The sequence below is a fragment of the Pan troglodytes genome, chromosome 5, assembly GCF_028858775.2.
Source record: "Pan troglodytes isolate AG18354 chromosome 5, NHGRI_mPanTro3-v2.0_pri, whole genome shotgun sequence".
Lineage (NCBI taxonomy): Eukaryota > Metazoa > Chordata > Mammalia > Primates > Hominidae > Pan > Pan troglodytes.
Window position 1 is genome coordinate 121,449,492 of NC_072403.2, and position 23,229 is coordinate 121,472,720.

Genomic DNA, 23,229 nt, shown 5'->3' on the forward strand with positions numbered 1-23,229 from the left:
GTATCTCAGAATTGAAATTAATAGATGAGCTCTCTGACACATTTTTCCATTCTCCCCTGCCAAATGTTCGCCTAGTTTATGCTTATTTATTGGCAAGGAGCTCCCTGCCTTCAGTCCTGGTTCTTTTTGAAATGTCTTGCTAAGAATGAAATATACTTTCCCTGTACCTTCCTCCTACCAATGGTAGTTCTTTCCCTTGAGGCCACGTGGAGTACCTCCAAGCTCTCTTCGGTATGAAAGCCCTTCAGACGTTTAACACTGCTCTCATGCCTCATCTGGGCCATCCTAGGTCCAGACTCAAAAGCCCATTCTTTCTACCTCAGCCCAGACTTACAGGTTTGCCTTTTCAGGGCATGTCATGTAAATGGAATTGTATGGGATGCACTCCTGTTTTGCCTGGCTTCTGTCACTCAGCACAATGGTTTTGATTTTTATCCATGTTACAGGATGTATCAATAGGTCATTCCTTCTTAATGCCGAGTAGTTTTTCAATTCTAAGGATATACCACCTTTTATTTTTCTATTCATCAGCTGATGATTTGGGTTGTTTCTACTTTCTGGTTATTATGAATAATGGTTATGAACATTCACATGTAACTTTTTATGTGGACATATATTTTCATTTCTGTTAGATAGATTCCCAGGAGTGGAATTGCTGGTTCCCTGCGACACTTTTGAACATTTTATGGAATACTCCTCAGAATGTAGGATTAGGTACAATGTTCTAACCTAATTTGGTCTGGTTTCACTACAGGCTCACATGTCTTTGATGGATGGTGTCATCGCTCCAGGGGCAGCGAAAAAGACCTCTGAAATTTTACTTCTTTGTGTTTCAAATCTCTGTTTGTTACCTCTTCCACTTTGCTCCCATGTCTGGGAGAGGGAAGTCTTGGCAGTACCACTATCTTTTGTTTGCCATAAAGAGAGAAGCATTAACACATTGATCACCACAAAAGCCTGAAATAACGCTTAACTCTTATTATAGTCTTAATATTCGATGAAAAATATTTCATGCTTACTGTGGTATTAAAATTAGAATACTATATTTTTTGTGAAGATCACTTTATAATAGATCACTAAACAGATGCTGAACAGATTTATTCAATGCATTTTTGCTAGATACATACCCTGATTTTTGCCTTCATGTCTTTGATCAGTTTCTTCCTTTCTAATTTCTTCTTTTGTTTTAGTTTCCACTTTTCAATTTGGGCAGGAAGGAGGCGATCAAAAATATCTTGATCATCAACTTGTATAAAAACAGCTGCATCTGGGAAAAATCCACGATCTCCCAAAAACTGGGCCTCTTCTGGATATCGTGGGAAACCATCTAATATAAAACCTGTGGAACTGGTGGAAATTTTCATAATTTACTTTATTTCATTAAAATGTTGTAATGGATGTGTTCATTAATTTGACTGTAATGATCATTATACAAGGTATATTAAGTCATCATTACACCTTGAATATATACATTCTTTACTTGTCAATGAAATATTTTAAAAGAAAAAATACAGTAAAAAAATGTATTGATAAATATCAACTTTCTGTATGTAATGAATAGTTTAAAAATTTATCTTTTATTTCTTTTAATATTTCTAGTTGTATACGTGACATTTCTTTTTCAAAATAAATCAAGTTGGATTAAAATTACAATATTCCATACATATATTTATAATATAAAATTGTAGTCAATCAGTTTACAGACAATTACTATTAACTGAAAGTTTACTAAAAGTTGTGAGAAGACCATAGGAAAAGAGAAAATAAGTTCTCTGTTTGGGAGCGGTGCCCAGCCTAATGAATGTGGTATTCTTTATTTAAAGAGTACACCTGGCCAGCCCAATTGTAGTGGGAGCCCTCACCTTTGGCAGTTTTTCTTCTAACAGTGCTTCCTTTCATGAGACAACTCATACCCACCTCCCTGGGTCTCCTTGTAACTGATGACAATTGTTAATGTATGTATCCTGGTTCCTATGGGCAAGATGATTATATTCAAATGGGATTGTCAAACTTGCCCAAGTGTGATGAGACTTTAAGAATCAAGAAAATATGCCATTGCACTCCAGCCTGGGAAACAAGAGTGAAACTCCTTCTCAAAAAAAAAAAAAAAAAAAAGAATCAGGAAAATAACTGGAATGTTAATACATTTTAATTAGAGAGCACTTATAAAACAACCAAGCTTTGAAAACTTGGCTTTGTTTAATTGAGAGAGTCAATACTGGTTCCTGTAGAATTTGTTTCTCCTGCTTATCTGAAATTTGGTTTGTTTTTAATATTTATATTTAAATATATATTTTCTTCTTAATACAAATAGGACTTTCATGAACATTTGACAGTTTCAGCCTTCAAAGTTGTTAATTCAAAAATGTGAATTTTCCTTTCTTAGTAAGGAGGCAAATTTCCATATATTGGCCATAATATATATATATATATATATATATTTTAAATTATACTTTAAGTTCTAGGGTACATGTGCACAACGTGCAGGTTTGTTACATATGTATACATGTGCCATGTCATGTTGGTGTGCTGCACCCATTAACTCGTCATTTACATTAGGTATATCTCCTAATGCTATCCCTCCCCCACTCCCCACCCCACAACAGGCCCCAGTGTGTGATACTCCCCTTCCTGTGTCCAAATGTTCTCATTGTTCAACTCCCACCTATGAGTGAGAATATGCGGTGTTTGGTTTTTTGTTCTTGCGATAGTTTGCTGAGAATGATGGTTTCCAGCTTCATCCATGTCCCTACAAAGGACATGAACTCATCCTTTTTAATGGCTGCATAGTATTCCATGGTGTATATGTGCCACATTTTCTTAATCCAGTCTATCATTGATGGACATTTGGGTTGGTTCCAAGTCTTTGCTATTGTGAATAGTGCTGCAATAAACATACGTGTGCATGTGGCATTATAGCAGCATGATTTATAATCCTTTGGGTATATACCCAGTAATGGGATGGCTGGGTCAAATGGTATTTCTAGTTCTAGATCCTTGAGGAATCGCCACACTGTCTTCCACAATGGTTGAACTAGTTTACAGTCCCACCAACAGTGTAAAAGCATTCCTATTTCTCCACATCCTCTCCAGCACCTGTTGTTTCCTGACCTTTTAATGATCGCCATTCTAACTGGTGTGAGATGGTAACTCATTGTTGTTTTGATCTGCATTTCTCTGACGGTCAGTGATGATGAGCATTTTTTCATGTGTTTTTTGGCTGCATAAATGTCTTCGTTTGAGAAGTGTCTGTTCATATCTTTTGCCCACTTGTTGACAGGGTTGTTTGCTTTTTTCTTGTAAATTTGTTTGAGTTCATTGTAGATTCTGGATATTAGCCCTTTGTCAGATGAGTAGATTGGAAAAATTTTCTCCCATTGTGTAGGTTGCCTGTTCACTCTGATGGTAGTTTCTTTTGCTGTCAGAAGTTCTTTAGTTTAATTAGATCCCATTTGTCAATTTTGGCTTTTGTTGCCATTGCTTTTGGTGTTTTAGACATGAAGTCCTTGCCCATGCCTCTGTCCTGAATGGTATTGCCTAGGTTTTCTTCTAGGGTTTTTATGGTTTTAGGTCTAACATTTAAGTCTTTAATCCATCTTGAATTAATTTTTGTATAAGATGTAAAGAAGGGATCCAGTTTCAGCTTTCTACATATGGCTAGCCAGTTTTCCCAGCATCATTTATTAAATAGGGAATCCTTTCCCCATTTCTTGTTTTTGTCAGGTTTGTCAAAGATCAGATGGTTGTAGATGTGTGGTATTACTTCTGAGGGCTCTGTTGTGTTCCATTGGTCTATATGTCTGTTTTGGTACCAGTACCACGTTGTTTTGGTTACTGTAGCCTTGTAGTATAGTTTGAAGTCAGGTAGCGTGATGCCTCCAGCTTTGTTCTTTTGGCTTAGGATTAACTTGGCAATGCAAGCTCTTTTTTGGTTCCATATGAACTTTAAAATAGTTTTTTCCACTTCTGTGAAGAAAGTCATTGGTAGCTTGATGGGGATGGCACTGAATCTATAAATTACCTTGGGCAATATGGCCATTTTCATGATATTGATTCTTCCTATCCATGAGCATGGAATGTTCTTCCATTTGTTTGTGTCCTCTTTTATTTCGTTGAGCAGTGGTTTGTAGTTCTCCTTGAAGAGGTCCTTCACATCCCTTGTAAGTTGGATTCCTAGGTATTTTATTCTCTTTGAAGCAATTGTGAATGGGAGTTCACTCATGATTTGGCTCTCTGTCTGTTATTGGTGTATAAGAATGCCTGTGATTTCTGCACATTGACTTTGTATCCTGAGACTTTGCTGAAGTTGCTTATCAGCTTAAGGAGATTTGGGGCTGAGATGATGGGGTTTTCTAAATATACAATCATGTAATCTGCAAACAGGGACAATTTGACTTCCTCTTTTCCTAATTGAATACCATTTATTTCTTTCTCCTGCCTGATTTCCCTGACCAGAACTTCCAACACTATGAGAGAGGGCATCCCTGTCTTGTGCCAGTTTTCAAAGGGAATGCTTCCAGTTTTTGCCCATTCAGTATGATATTGGCTGTGGGTTTGTCACAAATAGCTCTTATTATTTTGAGATATGTCCCATCAATACCTAATTTATTTAGAGTGTTTAGCATGAAGGGCTGTTGAATTTTGTGAAAGGCCTTTTCTGCATCTATTGAGATAACCATGTGGTTTTTGTCTTTGGTTCTGCTTATATGCTGGTTTGTGTTTATTGATTTGCGTATGTTGAACCAGCCTTGCATCCTAGGGATGAAGCCCACTTGATCATCGTGGATAAGCTTCTTGATGCACTGTTGGATTCTGTTTGCCAGTATTTTACTGAGGATTTTTGCATCAATGTTCATCAGGGACATTGGTCTAAAATTCTCTTTTTTTGTTGTGTCTCTGCCAGGCTTTGGTATCAGGATGATGTTGGCCTCATAAAATGAGTTAGGGAGGATTCCCTCTTTTTCTATTGATTGGAATAGTTTCAGAAGGATTGGTACCAGCTCCTCCTTGTACCTCTGGTAGAATTCGGCTGTGAATCCATCTGGTCCTGGACTTTTTTTGGTTGGTAGGCTATTAATTCTTGCCTCAATTTCAGAGCCTGTTATTGGGCGATTCAGGGATTCAACTTTTTCCTAGTTTAGTCTTGAGAGGGTCTATGTGTCCAGGAATTTATCCATTTCTTCTAGACTTTCTAGTTTATTTGCGTAGAGGTTTTTATAGTATTCTCTGATGGTAGTTTGCATTTCTGTGGGATTGTTGGTGATATCCCCTTTATCATTTTTTATTGCATCTATTTGATTCTTCTCTCTTTTCTTCTTCATTAGTCTTGCTAGCAGTCTATCAATTTTGTTGATCTTTTCAAAAAAAGCAGCTCTTGGATTCATTGATTTTTTGAAGGGTTTTTTGTGTCTTATCTCTTTCAGTTCTGCCCTGATCTTATTATTTCTTGCCTTCTGCTAGCTTTTCAATGTATTTGCTCTTGCTTCTCTAGTTCTTTAAATTGTGATGTTAGGGTGTCAGTTTTAGATCTTGCCTGCTTTCTCTTGTGGGCATTTAGTGCTATAAATTTTCCCCTACACACTGCTTTAAATGTGTCCCAGAGATTCTGGTATGTTGTGTCTTTGTTCTCATTGGTTTCAAAGAACATCTTTATGTCTGCTTTCATTTCGCTATGTACCCAGTAGTCATTCGGGAGCAGGTTGTTCAGTTTCCACGTAGTTGAGCGGTTTTGAGTGAGTTTCTTATTCCTGAGTTCTAGTTTGATTGCACTGTGGTCTGAGAGACAGTTTGTTGTAATTTCTGTTCTTTTACATTTGCTGAGGAGTTCTTTACTTCCAACTATGTGGTCAATTTTGGAATAAGTGCGATGTGGTGCTGAGAAGAATGTATATTCCGTTGATTTGGGGTGGAGAGTTCTGTAGATGTCTATTAGGTCCGCTTGGTGTAGAGCTGAGTTCAATTCCTGGATATCCTTGTGAACTTTCTGTCTCGTTGATCTGTCTAATGTTGATAGTGAGGTGTTAAAGTCTCCCATTATTACTGTGTGGGAGTCTAAGCCTCTTTGTAGGTCTCTAAGGACTTGCTTTATGAATCTGGGTGCTCCTGTATTGGGTGCATATATGTTTAGGATAGTTAGCTCTTCTTGTTGAATTGATCCCTTTACCATTATGTAATGGCCTTCTTTGACTCTTTTGATCTTTGTTGGTTGAAAGTCTGTTTTATCAGAGACTAGGATTGCAACATCTGCCTTTTTTTGTTTTCCATTTTCTTGGTAGATCTTCCTCCATCCCTTTATTTTGAGCTTATGTGTGTCTCTGCACGTGAGATGGGTCTCCTGAATACAGCACACTGATGGGTCTTGACTCTATCCAATTTGCCAGTCTGTGTCTTTTAATTGGAGCATTTAGCCCATTTACATTTAAGGTTAATATTGTTATGTGTGAATGTGATCCTGTCATTATGATATTAGCTGGTTATTTTGCTTGTTAGTTGATGCAGTTTCTTCCTAGCATCAATGATCTTTACAATTTGGCATGTTTTGCAGTGGCTGGTACCGGTTGTTCCTTTCCACGTTTAGTGCTTCCTTCAGGAGCTCTTGTAGGGCAGGCCTGGTGGTGACAAAATCTCTCAGCATTTGCTTGTCTGTAAAGGATTTTATTTCTCCTTCAGTTATGAAGCTTAGTTTGGCTGGATATGAAATTCTGGGTTGAAAATTCTTTTCTTTAAGAATGTTGAATATTGGCCCCCACTCTCTTCTGGCTTGTAGAGTTTCTGCCGAGAGATCCGCTGTTAGTCTGGTGGGCTTCCCTTTGTGGGTAACCCGACCTTTCTCTCTGGCTGCCCTTAACATTTTTTCCTTCATTTCAACTTTGGTGAATCTGACAATTATGTGTCTTGGAGTTGCTCTTCTCGAGGAGTATCTTTGTGGCGTTCTCTGTATTTCCTGAATTTGAATGTTGGCCTGCCTCGCTAGGTTGGGGAAATTCTCCTGGATAATATCCTGCAGTGTTTTCCAACTTGGTTCCATTCTCCCTGTCACTTTCGGGTACACCAATCAGACATAGCTTTGGTCTTTTCACATAGTCCCATATTTCTTGGAGGCTTTGTTCATTTCTTTTTATTCTTTTTTCTCTAATCTTCTCTTCTCGCTTCATTTCATTCATTCGATCTTCAATCACTGATACCCTTTCTTCCAGTTGATCGAATTGGCTACTGAAGCTTATGCGTTTGTCACGTAGTTCTTGTGCCATGGTTTTCAGCTCCATCAGGTCCTTTAAGGAGTTCTCTACACTGGTTATTCTAGTTAGCCATTCGTCTAATCTTTTTTCAAGGTTTTCAGCTTCTTTGCTATGGGTTCAAACTTCCTCCTTTAGCTCGGAGAAGTTTGATCATCTCAAGCCTTCTTCTCTCAACTTGTCAAAGTCATTCTCTGTCCAGCTTTTTCCATTGCTGGCAAGGAGCTGTGTTCCTTTGGAGGAGGAGAGGCGCTCTGATTTTTAGAATTTTCAGGTTTTCTGCTCTGTTTCTTCCCCATCTTTGTGGTTTTATCTACCTTTGGTCTTTGATGATGGTGACGTACAGATGGGGTTTTGGTGTGGATGTCCTTTCTGTTTGTTAGTTTTCCCTTTAACAGTTAGGACCCTCAGCTGTAGGTTTGTTGGAGTTTGCTGGGAGTCCACTCTAGATCCTGTTTGCCTGGGTATCAGCAGCGGAGGCTGCAGTACAGTGAATATTGCTGAACAGTAAACGTTGCTCCCTGATTGTTCCTCTGGAAGCTTCATCTCAGAGGGGTAACTGGCCATGTGAGGTGTCATACTGCCCCTACTGGGGGGTGCCTCCCAGTTAGGGTACTCATGGGTCAGGGACCCACTTGAGGAGGCAGTCTGTCGGTTCTCAGATCTCAAACTCTGTGCTGGGAGAACCACTACTCTCTTCAAAGCTGTCAGACAGGGATATTTAAGTCTGCAGAGGTTTCTGCTGCCTTTTGTTTGGCTATGCCCTGCCCCCAGAAGTGGAGTCTACAGATGCAGTCAGGCCTCCTTGAGCTGCAGTGTGCTCCACCCAGTTAGAGCTTCCTGGCCGCTTTGTTTACCTACTGCAGCCTCAGCAATGGTGGGTGCCCCTCCCCCAGCCTCGCTGCCATGTTGCAATTCGATCTCAGACTGCTGTGTTAGCAATGAGCGAGGCTCTGTGGGCGTGGGACCCTGTGAGTCAGGCACAGGATACAATCTCCTGGTGTGCTGTTTGCTAAGACCATTGGAAAAGCGCAGTATTAGGGTGGGAGTGACCCAATTTTCCAGGTGCCGTCTGTCACAGCTTCCCTTGGCTAGGAAAGGGAATTCCCTGACCCCTTGCAGTTCCCCGGTGAGGCGATGACTTGCCCTGCTTTGGCTCACGCTCAGTGGGCTGCACCCACTGTCCTGCACCCACTGTCTGACAAGCCCCATTGAGATGAACCTGGTATCTCAGTTGGAAATTCAGAAATCACCTGTCTTCTCCGTCGCTCACACTGGGAGCTGTAGACTTGAGCTATTTCCATGTTTTTTTCTTTAGAGGTGCCTTCAGTCTGGTCTCTCTGGCAGGGTCAATTTCATTCCTACTGTTCCTGCTGTCATTTCTTTGTCAATGACTTCCAAATCTTTACCTCTACACCCAACCTCTCTTCTGAGTTTTGATTCCAAATTTTCAAAAAGTTGTGGAGTTTCTCCATCTGAATGCCCTTCTGGAATTATACACACATTATACTGTCAAAAATCATACTGTTAGCCTTCCAAACTGCTCTTCCTTCTGACCCACTAGTACTCACGTGCTACCTGTTAGAGACCTTTGGCCCTCTCCCCTGGCTCCCTCTTCCTTCTTACATTTAATAGCTAAGTCCTGGCATGTCCTCCTCTGTACTCACACTTCTATTTCTGTAATTCTCCCTTAATTCAAGCCCCTTAGTATATCTCTCCGGGACTAATGCAATAACCTTTTCAAAATGTGTTATTTCCCCCTTGATTATAAAAGCAATGTCACACTATAGAAAAATGGAAAAAATAGAGAAAGGCCTTAATAAAAAGGTAAAAATTATCCATAATCCCATATCTCAGAGGTTATTAAAAGTTTATTTCTTTCTAGTTGGTTCTTCATGTGTGCATTCTCTATTATATTATAGTTTTACATCTTTTTAACTTTATGTAATAACATTTCTTATGCTATTACACATTATTCATTATAATAATTTTTTTTTTTTGAGATGGAGTTTCACTATTGTTGCCCAGGCTGGAGTGCAATGGCACTGTCTCGGCTCACTGCAACCTCTGTCTCCCGGGTTCAAGTGATTCTCCTGCCTAAGCCTCCGGAGTAGCTGGGATTACAGGCATGCGCCACCACACCCAGCTAATCTTGTATTTTTAGTAGAGACAGAGTTTCTCCATGTTGGTCAGGCTGGTCTCGAACTCCCAACCTCAGGTGATCCACCTGCCTTGGCCTCCCAAAGTTTTGGGATTACAGGCGTGAGCCACTGCACCCGGCCCTATAATAAATTTTAATGGTGCATAATATTTAGCTATTTTGTTTAGGTTTTTACAGTTTTACCACAAATGCACTTTAGAATAACCTGAGGGTACTGAAAAATATCCCAGGCTCACACTCCTAGAGATTCAAATTCAATTATTTTGGCGTGGGGTCCTGGCATCGGTATTTTTAAAGACTCTACAGATGTTTTTAATGTGTATCTCAAGTGAAAAATCACCAGCTTACATGAATATAAAGGAGAAAATTCTTAAATGTATGTTAAACTACATTTTTAACTTTTAAGAACAAATAAAAGCAAATAAATGTACAATTCTATATAAATTAAGATACCGTATTGGTTCCTTAAGCCACCACTCAGAAAGAATTACTTCAAGAATTTCAGGAGGCAAGGGCTCATTTTCCATTAGACTTGATTTGATTACTTCTTCTTCTTCTGTAAGTTGTACTTCTGGAAGCTAAAAACAAAAATCAGAAAACAAAACAAGTTTTAAAACTCTATGCTAATAATTGCATGTTCTCACTCATATGTGAAAGTTAAAGATGAGGACCTCATGGAGGTGGAGAGTAGAATGAAAGTTACCAGAGGCAGGGAAGGGTGTGTGGTAGTGATAGAGGACATGAAGAGAGGCAGCATAATGGGTACAAACAAACAGTTAGATAGAAGGTGTAAGTTCTAATGTTCAATAGCACAGAGGGAAACTATAGTTAATAACAATGTATTGTGTATTTCAGGATAACTAGAAGAGAGGGCTTGAAATGCTCCCAACACATAGCAATGATAAGTGCTCAAGGTGATGGATTTCATAAATACCCTGACTTGATCCTTATACATTCTATGTGTGTAACAAAATATCACAGGTACCCCATAAATATGTACAAATACCAATTTAGAAAACCCCAAAATCTATATTCATAAACAATATGGTATTATGTAGCTGATTAGAATGAGACCTGTTATTTTCTCTGAGGTCTTTTTTTGTAGTGTTGCTTATAAACATTTAAAAATTTGGGCTATTTTCTATAAACCAATTATTTAATGTGGTTAGAAATACAAGTTGTACAAAAGTAATTGCGGTTTTTGCTTTAAAAGTAATGGCAAAAACACAACCACTTTTGCACCAACCTATAGTAAATAATATTTACTACAGCTAAGATAAATTATAAGTAATAATATGATTGATTTTCATACATGGCCTTGGGGTCATATCTCATTACTTTTTGCTAAACCTTTTTCAATTTATCACAAACACGCCTATAAGGCTTAACTGATTTTTGTTATTTATATTATAATTTTACAGTATTATCTCTCCAAACTAGATCCTGATTATGGGATAAGCCAAACAGGCAGCCATCTGAAATACAAACTAGAAGAGATTATAATGTAATAACAAATAGAAAGCATTGTGATAATTAACTGAGGTCAAGTCTCTCTAAAGTAGGACCACCCTTGAATAGATAGTAAAAAACAACAGTTCTTACAAAAATGAAACATTTTTGTTGAGTACTTTTGTCATCCAAAATTCTAAAACTGAATAGCTAAGTTATGATAAACTGCTGCTTACCGGGAAGCAGGATTAATTTTATTATCTAAAAATAAAATCCCTTAATTGCTTTCTGACAAGTTATTCAGAAAACAATAAAAGAAAACCAAACAAAAAACTGTAGACAAGCAGGAGATATCTGTTGCACTTTAAAATCTAGACTTGTTAAGTTAAAAAATCTGGATTGACATACTTTTTTCTTTTTTTGAGATGGAGTCTTGCTCTGTTGCCCAGGTTGGAGCACAGCAGTGCGATCTTGGCTCACTGCAACCTCCGCCTCCCGGGTTCAAGTGATTCTCCTGCCTTAGCCTACTGAGTAGCTGGCATTACAGGCATGTGTCACCACGCCTGGCTAATTTTTGTACTTTTAGTAGAGATGGGGTTTCACCATGTTGGCCAGGCTGGTCTCGAACTCCTGACCTCAAGTGATCTGCCTGCCTCAACCTCCCAAATTGCTGGGATTACAGGCGTGAGCAACCGTGCCTGTCCCGATATACATTTTTTAAATTAATAGGATATCAGTTTCTCCTGAACGCTACTAAATATAGCTGAAAAACATTTAAAGAATATGTCTGAAGGCCAGGCACAGGTGGCTCACGCCTGTAATCCCAGCATTTTGGGAGGCCGAGGTGAGTGGATCACTTGAGGTCTGGAGTTTGAGACCAACCTGGGCAACATGATGAAATCCCATCTATACAAAAAATACAAAAATTACCCTGGCATGGTGGTGCATGCCTGCAGTCCCAGCTACTTAGGAGGCTGAGGTGAGAGGATCGCTTGAGCCCAGGAGTCAGAGGTTGCAGTGAGCCGAGATCACACCACTGCACTCTGGCCTGTGCAAGAGAGGGAGATGCTGTCTCAAAAAGAAAAAAGAATATGTCTGATCAGGTACTTCATTACCTACTAGAACACCATATGTCACTCACTATCCAACCCTGCTTCAACTTTGAGTGTTACATATAACTGCATTTGGATCATTTGAGAACAAATGGCCTATCTATATCAGAAATGGTTAAAATGTGAGATAGAATGAAGAACTTTCATTGTATAACTCCAGATAGAAGCCATGTAAGAGGTCAATACGGTTTGGATCTGTTTCCCCGCCCAAATCTCATGTGGAATTGCAATCCCCAATGCTGGAGGTGGGGTCTGGTGAGAGGTGATTGGATCATGGGGGCAGTTTCGCATGAATGGTTCAGCACCATTACCCCCTTGGTACTGTCATGACTGTAGTGAGTGAGTGCTCATGAGATCCAGTGGTTTAAAAGTGTGTGGCACCTCCCACCTCACTCTCTCTTTCTCCTGCTCTGGCCATGTGATGTGTCTGCTCTCCCTTCACCTTCCGCCATGATTGTAAGTTTTCTGAGGCCTCTCCAGAAGCCAAGCAGATGCCACTATGCTTCCTGTATGGCCTGAAGAATTGCGAGACAGTTAAACCTATTTTCTTTAAAAATTACCCAATCTCAGGTATTTCTTTATAGCAACGAGAGAACAGATTAATACAGTACAAACTTTCTGGTAAGGCATCATTAGAAATTAATATTTTGAGATCTCCACTAAGGCTGGGGCAGATTTTTATGCTATTTGATAGAAATCAGAGAACACAATAATGGAAAAGTTTATTGTCTAAGTCAGATATACCAAATATCATACTTCCAAATAAATGCTATAAAACAGCCTTGTCAAGGAAAATTTTTCTGAATTTTTTTGGAGTCATATAAAACTCAGTACTTTATATTCTAGAAGAGCTGGAAGATTTGTATTTAGCATATGATGAATATGACTCTTTAAATGACTTTTATGGGCTAATTATTTTCTCTTCTTAGAAACTTTATAGAGTTTTATACTACCACTACCCCAGAGTAACACCAGTAAGCACAGCTGTCTGCATAGATTAGTACTGCCAGGCACAGTGGCTCATGCCTATAATCCCAGCACTTTGGGAGGCCAAGGTGGGTAAATGGCTTGAGCCCAGGAATTTGAGACCAGCCTGGGCAACATAGCAAGACCCCCATCTCTACAAAAAATACCAAAACTAGCTGGGCATGGTGGTGCACACCTGTAGTCCCAGCTACTTGGGAGGCCAAGTGATATGGTTTGACTGTGACCTCACCCAAATCTCATCTTGAATTCCCACATGTTATGGGAGGGATACAGTGGGAAGTAATTGAATCATGGGGGCAGGCCTTTCCCATGCTGTTCTTGTGATAGTGAATAGTCTCACAAAATCTGATGGTTTTATAACGGGGAGTTTCCCTGCACAAGCTCTCTCTTTGCCTGCTGCCATCCACGTAAGATGTGATTTGCTCCTCCTTGCCTTCTGCCATGACCGTGAAGCCTCCCCAGCCACATGGAACTAATTGTAAGTCCATTAAATGTCTTTCTTTTGTAAATTGCCTGGTCTCGGTATGTCTTTGTCAGCAGTGTGAAAATGGACTAATACACCAAGGCAGGAGGATCACCTGAGCCCAGGGAAGTTGAGGCTTTGGTGAGCTGTGATTGTGCCACTGCCCTCCTGTCTGGGTGACAGATGGAGACCCTGTCTCAAAAACAACAACAATAACAACAGCAAAAACAAAACAAACAAAAAACAAAAAAAGAGATTACTACCTGCTTTTTTGTATTTTCTTCCTCAACTTTGACATTGGCCTGAATTGCAAGCTCTTCAAGTTCTTGTTTGGCAGCTTGCTCGTCCTCAGAATCTTCCTCAAATTCAGGTCCCACTTTCTTTTCAGTTTTGAGTAGTAGTTTTTCTTGAAGAACTTCTTCAAACTGAATGTGAAAAATGTTTAATTTTTCTGCCAACTGTCTTCCACACATAGTTTTGCCAGAGCCCTGGGGGCCGACAAGGCATATTCTTAATGGAGGAGCCTGTCACAGGGGGTGGGTCAGGGAGGGGTGGGATAAAGGGAGAGTGAAGGAAAAGCAGTTTTGAGTAATTTAGAACACATAAGACTTATTAACTGCCCTCCCTAAGATGGGGTAGGAATGATCACATCATGAACTCAAGGATGCTTAGATATTAGGATTTCAATTAACATAATTAGTTCCATCAACACTGGTCCTCAGGGAGCACCAACAACCATATATGATTATCTTGGTATCATATGCCAAAAGGCATTTAATAAAATAGAGTTTACTTATTTTTGTTTTTGACAAAAGTTTTAGTTAATACAGAATGGAAAGATACTTTCTTAACATAATAAAATAAATCTATCAAACAGAAAGCCCACTAATAATAAAAATTTAGAGCCTTCTCCATTTATTCCAGTAATCTCAGGACTCACATTGTATGGATCACCCACGGGATGCTGAAACTGTCAAGAACAATGGTGAGTACTGGAATGAAGCAGCAGCTAAGTCTTCTGTGATTGTGAGGAAATACTAAGAAATTAGTAGGTGACAGCAGCAAGGAGGAACGGGGCTTCTTGATATATCCGAGTAGGATAAGCCTCAAAGGGGCTGGAGTTTTTGCAAGGGGAAGGAGAAAAATTAGAATGACATGAAATTATATAGCTGCAGCCTCACACCGTACTTTTAAATCACATTTTAAACCTCTCCGTGATAAAACTACCGGATTAACACTTCACTCACCCACCAGTTAAACATCTCGCAACTAGGGCTGTCTGGTGCTCAGACTGTATTCAGGTACCCTATGGTAGGGAAGGGAAATGTTTCTGGAAAACCCAGTTCATTTTATGCTTTGCAAAACTATGGAAATACAGTCAGGATTTCAGGATCTTATCCATATGGATTTGTGTAAAACAAGGCAATAGATCACAAACAGCAAACCAGACTAAGCGGAAATTACAGCTGAAAACAACAACAACAGAAAAGGGTAAGTGGCCACAGTCCTTAAATGACCCCCATCACCAGTGGATTGGGGCTTCTTTGTGAGGGCACAACCATCCACATACTTCAGTAGTCTCATGGGCACTATATAAAAAATTGAGGTTCATGAAAATGGCCCAAATTATACAGAAGAGCTTAGATTGTGTTCCATGTGTTCGTTTTAAGAAGGCATTGATATTATCAAAAGTAATAAGGCAATATATTGTGATGTATATATCTTGCTCCAGTAATCCTATCCCAGGGAGCTATAGCATAGCACAGTAGTAAAGTAATTCAAGAAAGCCAAAACACTTATAGCCAACTCATTTTCTATAAAAGCACCAAATACATGGAAGAAAGGATGGTCTCTTTAATATATGGTGCTGTGAAAGCTGGATATCCATATGCAGAAGAATGAAACTAGATCCTCATCTTTCACCTATACAGAAATCAACTCAAAATGGATTAAAGACCTAAATGGAAGACCTGAATATATAAAACTGCTAGAAGAAAACACTGGGGAAGTGCTACAGGACATTGGTCTGGGCAAAGATTTTTCCAGGTAAAACCTCAAAAACACAGGCAATAAAAGCAAAAATAGACACACAGGATTACATTAACCTAAAAAAAACCTCTGTATCACAAAGAAAATAACATAGTAAAGAGACAACCTACAGAATAGGAGATAAGATTTGCAAAGTATCCATCCAACAAGGGATTAATAACCAGAATATATAAAGAACTCAAACAGCTCAGTAGCAAAAAAAAAAAAAACCCAAATATTCTGATTTAACAATGGGGAAAAAAGACCTGAACAGACATTTCTCAAAAGAACACATACAAATGGACAACAGGTGTATGAAAAAATGCTCAATATCACTAATCATCAGGGAAATGCAAATCAAAACCACAGTGAGATATCATCTCACCTCAATTAGAATGGCTATTATCAAAAAGACAAAAAAAAATAGCAAATACTGATGAGGATGTGAAGAAAGGGGAACACTTGTACACTGTTGTGGAAATGTAGGAAAGCCATTATGGAAAACAGTATGGAATTTTCTCAAAAATCTAAAAATATGAGGGGTCTTCAAAAAGTTGACGGAAAATGCATATTATGACAAAACTATGCATGGATTCACTTTTTTTTGCACCAAATAAACTCATATGAACTTGTTATAACATGTCTGAACAGGATCTAGTTTGAGGCACTAAGAAAGATAAGACATCAGTTTGAAAACAGCCCCTATCAGAGCAACATGAGTTCTGCTAAAATTGAAGTAGGAATAAACATCAAATTTATGGTGAAGCTTGAGAAGAAGAATGGTGAAATCATTGATGCTTTATGAAAGTTTCGGGGACAATGCCCTAAAGAGATCAGCAGTTTCCAAATGGACAATTTGTTTGAAAAAAGGACAAGACAATGTTGAAGATGAAGCCCACAGTAACAGACCATCCACTTAAATTTGTGAGGAAAAAATTTGTCTTGTTTGTGGCCTAATTGACAAGGACTGATGATTAACAGCAGAAACAATAGCCAAAACACCTAGACATCTAGGTTGGCTCAGTGTACAATTTTTCTGACTGAAAAATTAAAGTTGAAAAAAGTTTCTACTCTATGATTGCCAAAACTGTTGCACCCAGATCATCTGCTGACAAAAACAGCTTTCGATGGAAATTTTAAACACATGGGATCAGAATCTTGAAGCATTTGTTTGAAGAATTGTAGAGGAGATGAAACATGGCTTTATCAGTATGATCCTGAAGACAAAGCACAATCAAAGCAATGGCTACTAAGAGGTGGCAGTGGTCCAGTCAAAGCAAAAGTGGACTGGTCAAGCACAAAGGTCATGGCAACAGCTTTATTTTTTTGAGGATCAATGCATTTTCCTTGTTGAGCTTCTGGAGGGCCAAAGAGCAATAACATCTGCTTATGATGAGAGTGCTTTGAGAAAGTCAGCCAAAGCTGTAACAGAAAAATGTCCAGGGAAGATTCACCAAAGTGTCCCTCTCCACTATAACAATGCTCCACTAAAAAATGACTATTGTATAGCCATGGTAACAATAGCCACTCAACCAATTTTAAATTGGTTTAATTAATCAGGGTAAACTCACTTCAGGGAATACATTTTTGCAATCCAACCAACCAGTGTCAGCCCTCACTCTCGAAACTCAACCAATCAGGATGGACTTACCCCTATAACAATTCTCTGAGTGTGAACCAGTCAACAGCAGCATCACTAGAGTAATCTTACTTCCATAGATGTCAACCCACTTATGCCTCTGAAAGTTCACCAATCCCTGAATTCCACTCTTCTCCAAAATCCTGTAAAAGACCATCATCCTGCTCTGCTCTGAGAGACTAACCAGAATGACTGGCCTCACTATAGTAAGGAATTAATCTATCTGTGGGGTTTGTTTGTGTTTGTGTTTTGTTTTATTTTTATTTCAGCTAAAAAGGCAGATATTAAGTGCTGGTTTGACACAAGTCATTACTAAAGAAATCAAAATAGATAATTATTTTATGTTATATTCCAAAAAGTTGTTCTTTGAACTTAGATATTTTCTTTATATTGTAATATCAGATTGGGGATTTCACCCTTAAGTAAATTGATGGTGATTTGTAATCAGTCCCAAAAAAATCCTGTGGGAGCAATCATTAAGATAGGAATACTGTCTCACCTTCAATGGTTCTTCATGAGCCACATAATCCTCAGGATGCTCCAAAAACTTTTCTTTAGCCTCAGCACTTGAAAAGTAGTAGATCTTTTCTCGATACTTGGCTGCTTCTTCTGTGTTTCCTGGTTGCAGGATGAAGTTTTCTTTGAGGACCACCGGACAAAAGTGTTTTGTGTCTCCCAAATGCCTCTTTCTCTCCTTCATTTTATCTTCACCCTAGAAACGGTATTCAAAGTTTGGAGAACATTAAACTAAAAAAGTATTTTGATGCAGAGAATTTTTTAAAATGCTTCTTGAATAATATTTAATCTGTAGCAACTTGAAAACTATCCACAAAAAGCCAGTCCTTATATTATTTTAATTAATTAAAAATCAGTTTCTCATATATTACTCTAAGTGCACATTCTAAGTTTCTTTATTTTCATGAGGAAAATAAAGCAGCACTGAGAATGAAGGTGCCCCCAGTCCTCTACCAACATAGATGTAATGAAAAACTCTGGGATGTGTTGATGCTGGGTCATTGTGAGGTCAGTTTCTAAAATAGAATTATTCCCTAAAAGTAAAAGCTGAGTCAAGGTCACAACTTCTTACCCATGGCAAATTAAATGAGAGATGCCTCAGGATTTACTTTGGTATTAAGTGGATATATGATCAAATAATAATTTGGAAATATCCTATTTAGCTCAATTGAAAGTGTAAAATGTATTTTCATTTATGATAAAGAAAATATTGCAAAGTCCATTAAGGATTCTTTCAATTTATTTAAAGCAAGGGAAATACACTTAAAAAATGTTTTTTATGATATAAAATACATGCTTACTGTAAAAATATTCAAAACACATCACAATGTATAAAAAGTGAAAATCTCTTTTCACCTTTTTTCTTCCAGTACTATGTTAGCATTCTTAATAGTTTTATCTCCCAGACTCATTAAAAAAATCCTACCAATATGCCTATAAAAATAGATATATATTTAGGCACATATATAGTATTTTTAAAAATACAAAGGGAATACTTTACATACTTATTTACATCATACTTCTTTCCACAAAACAAGATACAACAAACTTTCTACAAAGGTGCAAAAATGAGACTAACCTTTCCTTTTACTATTCTTACTTGATATTAATATCAGAATATGCAAGCCTTGGCTGGGTGCGGGGGCTCATGCCTGTAATCCCAGCACTTTGGGAGGCCGAGGCGGGGTGGATCACATGAGGTCAGGAGTTCGAGACCAGCCTGGCCAACATGGTGAAACCCCTTCTCTACTGAAAATATAAAAACTAGCCAGGCATGGTGGCGCGTGCCTGTAATCCCAGCTATTCAGGAGGCTGAGGCAGGAGAATCACTTGAGTCCGAGAGGTGGAGGCTGCAGTGAGCCGAGATGGCACACTGCACTCCAGCCAGGGTGACAGAGTGAGACTCCATCTCAAAAAAAAAAAAATGCAAGCTTCAAAACGAGCTGGAAAATAATGATTTTTTTCCTATGATGTTCAAAAAATACAGGGACTTATCTAATCAGTGAAGGTGTATGTAAGAAATGACCTATAAAGCCTCCCCCACCTATTATTTTGGTTTAGCTTTTATCTTTCTTCCTAAGCCCATATTTTAGTAATTGATTTTATTTGGGGTAAAATCCTTTCAAGTCCTTATAATTTTTTTTCAGTTTTTCTTTATTTCTTCCAAAAAAAAAAGGGGGGGGTACATGTGCAGAACGTGCAGGTTTGTTACATAGGTACACATGTGCCATGGTGGTTTGCTGCAACTATTGACCCATCCTCTACGTTCCTTCCTCTTACCCCCAACAGGCCCTGGTGTGTGTTATTCCCCTCTTGGTGTCTATGTGTTTTCAGTGTTCAACTCCCACTTATAAGTGCGAACATGTGATTTTGGTTTTCTGTTCCTGTGTTACTTTGCTGAGGATGATGACTTCCAGCTCCATTCATGTCCCTGCAAAGGATATGATCTCATTCTTTTTTATGGCTGCATAGCATCCCATGGTGTATATATACCACATTTTCTTTATCCAGTCTATCATTGATGGGCATTTGGGTTGGTTCCATGTCTTTCCTATTGTAAATAGTGTGACAATAAACATATGTGTGCTTGTGTCTTTATAGTACAATGGTTTATATTCCTGTGGATATATACCCAGTAATGGGATTGCTGAGTCAAATGGTATTTTGGTTCTAGATCCTTGAGGAATCGCCACACTGTGTTTCAAATAATTGAACTGATTTGCACTCCCACCAACAGTGTAAAAGCATTCCTATTTCTCCACAGCCTCACCAGCATCTGTCATTTCCTGACTTTTTAATAATCGCCATTTTGGCTGGCGTGAGATGGTATCTCAGTGTGGTTTTGATTTGCATTTCTCTGATGATCAGTGATGTTGAGCTTTTTTCATGTTTGCTGCCCACATAAACGTCTTCTTTTGAGAAGTGTCTGTTCATATATTTGGACTACTTTTTGATGGGGTTGTTTGTTTTTTTTCTTGTAAATATGTTTAAGTTCAACATAAATTCTGAATATTAGACTTTTGTCAGATGGGTAGATTGCAAAAATTTTCTCCCATTCTTCAGGTTGCCTGTTCACTCTGATGATAGTTTCTTTTGCTGTGCAGAAGCTCTTTAGTTTAATTAGATCCCATTTGTCAACTGTGGCTTTTGTTGCAATTGCTTTTGGCATTTTTGTCATGAAGTCTTTGCCCATGCCTATGTCCTGAATGGTATTGCCTAGGTTTTCTTCTACGGTTTTTTATGCTTTTGGGTTATACATTTAAGTCTTTAATCCATCTTGAGTTAATTTTTGTATAAGGTGTAAGGAAAGGGTCCAGTTTCAGTTTTCTGCATACGGCTAGCCAGTTTTCCCAGCACCATTTACTGAATAGGAGATCCTTTCCTCATTGCTTGTTTTTGTCAGGTTTGTTGAAGATCAGATGGTTGTAGATATATGGTATTATTTCTGAGGTCTCTGTTCTGTTCCATTGGTCTATATGTCTGTTTTGGTACCAGTACCATGCTGTTTTGGTTACTGTAGCCTTGCAGCAAGCTTGAAGTCAGGTAGCGTGATGCCTCTAGCTTTGCTCTTTTTGCTTAGAATTGTCTTGGCTATACAGGATCTTCTTTGATTCCATATGAAATTTAAGTTAGTTTTTTCTAATTCTGTGAAAATGTCAATGGTAGTTTGATGGGAATAGCATTGAATCTATAAATTACTTTGGGTAGTATGGCCATTTTCATGATATTGATTCTTCCTATCCATGAGGATGGAAAGTTTTTCTTTGTGTCTTCTCTTATTTCCTTGAGCAGTGGTTTGTAGTTCTCCTTGAAGAGGTCCTTCATATCCCTTGTTAGCTGTATTCCTAGGTATTTTATTCTCTTTGTAGTGATTGTGAATGGAAGTTCATTCATGATTTGGCTCTCTGCTTGCCTATTGTTGGTGTAAAGGAATGCCTGTGATTTATGAACATTGATTTTGTATCCTGAGACTTTGCTGAAGTTGCTTATCAGTTCAAGAAGTTTTTGGGCTGAAATAATGGGGTATTCTAGATATAAAATCATGTCATCTGCAAGCAGAGACAACTTGACTTCCTCTCTTCCTATTTGAATACCCTTTATTTCTTTATCTTGCCTGATTGTCCTGGCCAGAACGTCCAATACTATGTTGAATGGGAGTGGTGAGAGAAGGTATCCTTGTCTTGCACTGGTTTTCAAAGGGAACGCTTCCAGCTCTTGCCCATTCAATATGATATTCACTGTGGCTTTGTCATAAATAGCTCTTATTATTTTGAGATATGTTCCATCAATACCTAGTTTATTGAGAGTTTTTAACATGAAGTGATGTTAAATTTTATCAAAGGCCTTTTCTGCATCTATTAAGATAATCATGTGGTTTTTGTCTTTGTTTCTGTTTATGTGATGGATTATGTTTATTGACTTGTGTATGTTGAACCAGCCTTGCATCCCAGGGATGAAGCCAACTTGATCATGGTGTTTAAGTTTTTTGATGCACTGCTGGATTCTGTTTGACAGTATCTTATTGAGGATTTTTGAATTGGTGTTCATCAGGGATATTGGCTGAAGCTTTCTTTTTTTGTTGTGCCTCTGCCAGGTTTTGGTATCAGGCTGATGCTTCATAAAATGAATTAGGGAGGAGTCTCTCCTTTTCAGTTGTTTGGAATAGTTTCAGAAGTAATGGTACCAGCTCCTCTTTGTATTTCTGGTATAATTCAGCTGTGAATCCATCTGATCCTGGGCTTTTTATGCTTGGTAGGCTATTAATTACCTCCTCAATTTCAGAACTTGTTATTGGTCTACTCAGGGATTCAACTTCTTCCTGATTCAGTCTTGGGAGGGGGTATGTGTCCAGGAATTTATTCATTTCTTCTAGATTTTCTAGTTTATTTGCATAGAGGTGTTAATATTCCCTGATGGCAGTTTGTATTTCTTTTTTCTTTCTTTTTTTTTTTTTTTTTTGGAGAAAAAGTCTCATTCTGTAGCCCAGGATGGAGTGCAATGGTGTGATCTCTGCTCACTGCAACCTCCACCTCCCAGGCTCAAGCTATTCTCCTGTCTCAGCCTCTCGAGTAGCTGGGATTACAGACGTGCACCACCATGCCCAGATAATTTTTGTATTTTCAGTACAGACAGGGTTTCGCTATGTTAGCCAGGCTTGTCTCAAACTCCTGACCTCAGGTGATCTGCCCGCCTTGGCCTCCCAAAGTGCTGGGAGTGCAGGTGTGAGCCACCGCACCCAGCCCAGCAGTTTGTATTTCTGTGGGATCAGTGGTGATATCCCCTTTATCATTTGTTATTGTGTCTATCTGATTCCTCTCTCTCAATAGTCTAGCTAGTGGTCTATCTGGTTTGTTAATTTTTTAAAAAACCAACTCCTGGATTCATTGGTATTTCGGAAGGTTTTTTTGTGTCCCTATCTCCTTCAATTCTTCTCTTATCTTAGTTATTTCTTGTCTTCTGCTAGCTTTTGGATTAGTTTGCTCATGCTTCTCTAGCTCTCTTCATTGTGATGTTAGGGTGTCGATTTGAGATCTTTCTAGCTTTCTGATGTGGGCATTTAGTGCTATAAATTTCCCTCTTAACACTGCTTTAGCTGTGTCCCAGAGATTCTTGTACATTGTCTCTTTGTTCTCATTGGTTTCAAAGAACTTCTTGATTTCTGCCTTATTTCATTATTTATCCAGCAATCATTCAGGAGCAGGTTGTTCAATTTCCATGAAATTGTGTGATTTTGAATGAGTCTCTTAATCCTGAGTCTTAATTTGCTTGCACTGTGGTCTGAGAGACTGTTTGTTATGATTTCAGTTCTTCTGCATTTGCTGAGGAGTGTTTTACTTCCAATTATGTGTTTGATTTTAAAATAAGTGCCATGTGGCACTGAGAAGAATATATATTCTATTGATTTGGGGTATCGAGTTCTGTAGATGTCAACTAGGTCCACTTGATCCAGAGTTGAGTTCAAGTCCTGAATATCCTCATTAATTTTCTGTCTCAATGATCTAATACTGACAATGGGGTGTTAAAGTCTCCCACTATTATTGTGTGGGGTTCTAAGTCTCTTTGTAGGTCTCTAAGAACTTGTTTTATGAATCTGGCTGCTCTTGTATTGGGTGCATATATGTTCAGAATAGTTAGCTCTT

At 38.6% G+C, this 23,229-nt stretch overlaps 1 protein-coding gene across 18 annotated transcripts in view; it reads right to left on the reverse strand.

Annotated features, from left to right (window-relative positions):
* Window positions 1–23,229, reverse strand: part of AK9 (adenylate kinase 9) — a 196,285-nt gene that overhangs the window by 39,283 nt on the left and 133,773 nt on the right. For all 18 annotated transcript variants that reach the window (XR_010157762.1, XM_016956141.4, XM_054686881.2 and 15 more), the window contains 4 exons: window positions 17,574–17,786; window positions 13,671–13,931; window positions 9,850–9,974; window positions 1,128–1,347 (listed from right to left, as the gene is read on the reverse strand). Coding sequence is in view for 17 of the 18 variants with exons in the window: in XM_016956141.4 (XP_016811630.2) it covers window positions 1,128–1,347; window positions 9,850–9,974; window positions 13,671–13,931; window positions 17,574–17,786 (819 nt within the window). In the remaining variant the exon portion in view is untranslated. The remainder of the gene's footprint in view (window positions 1–1,127; window positions 1,348–9,849; window positions 9,975–13,670; window positions 13,932–17,573; window positions 17,787–23,229) is intronic.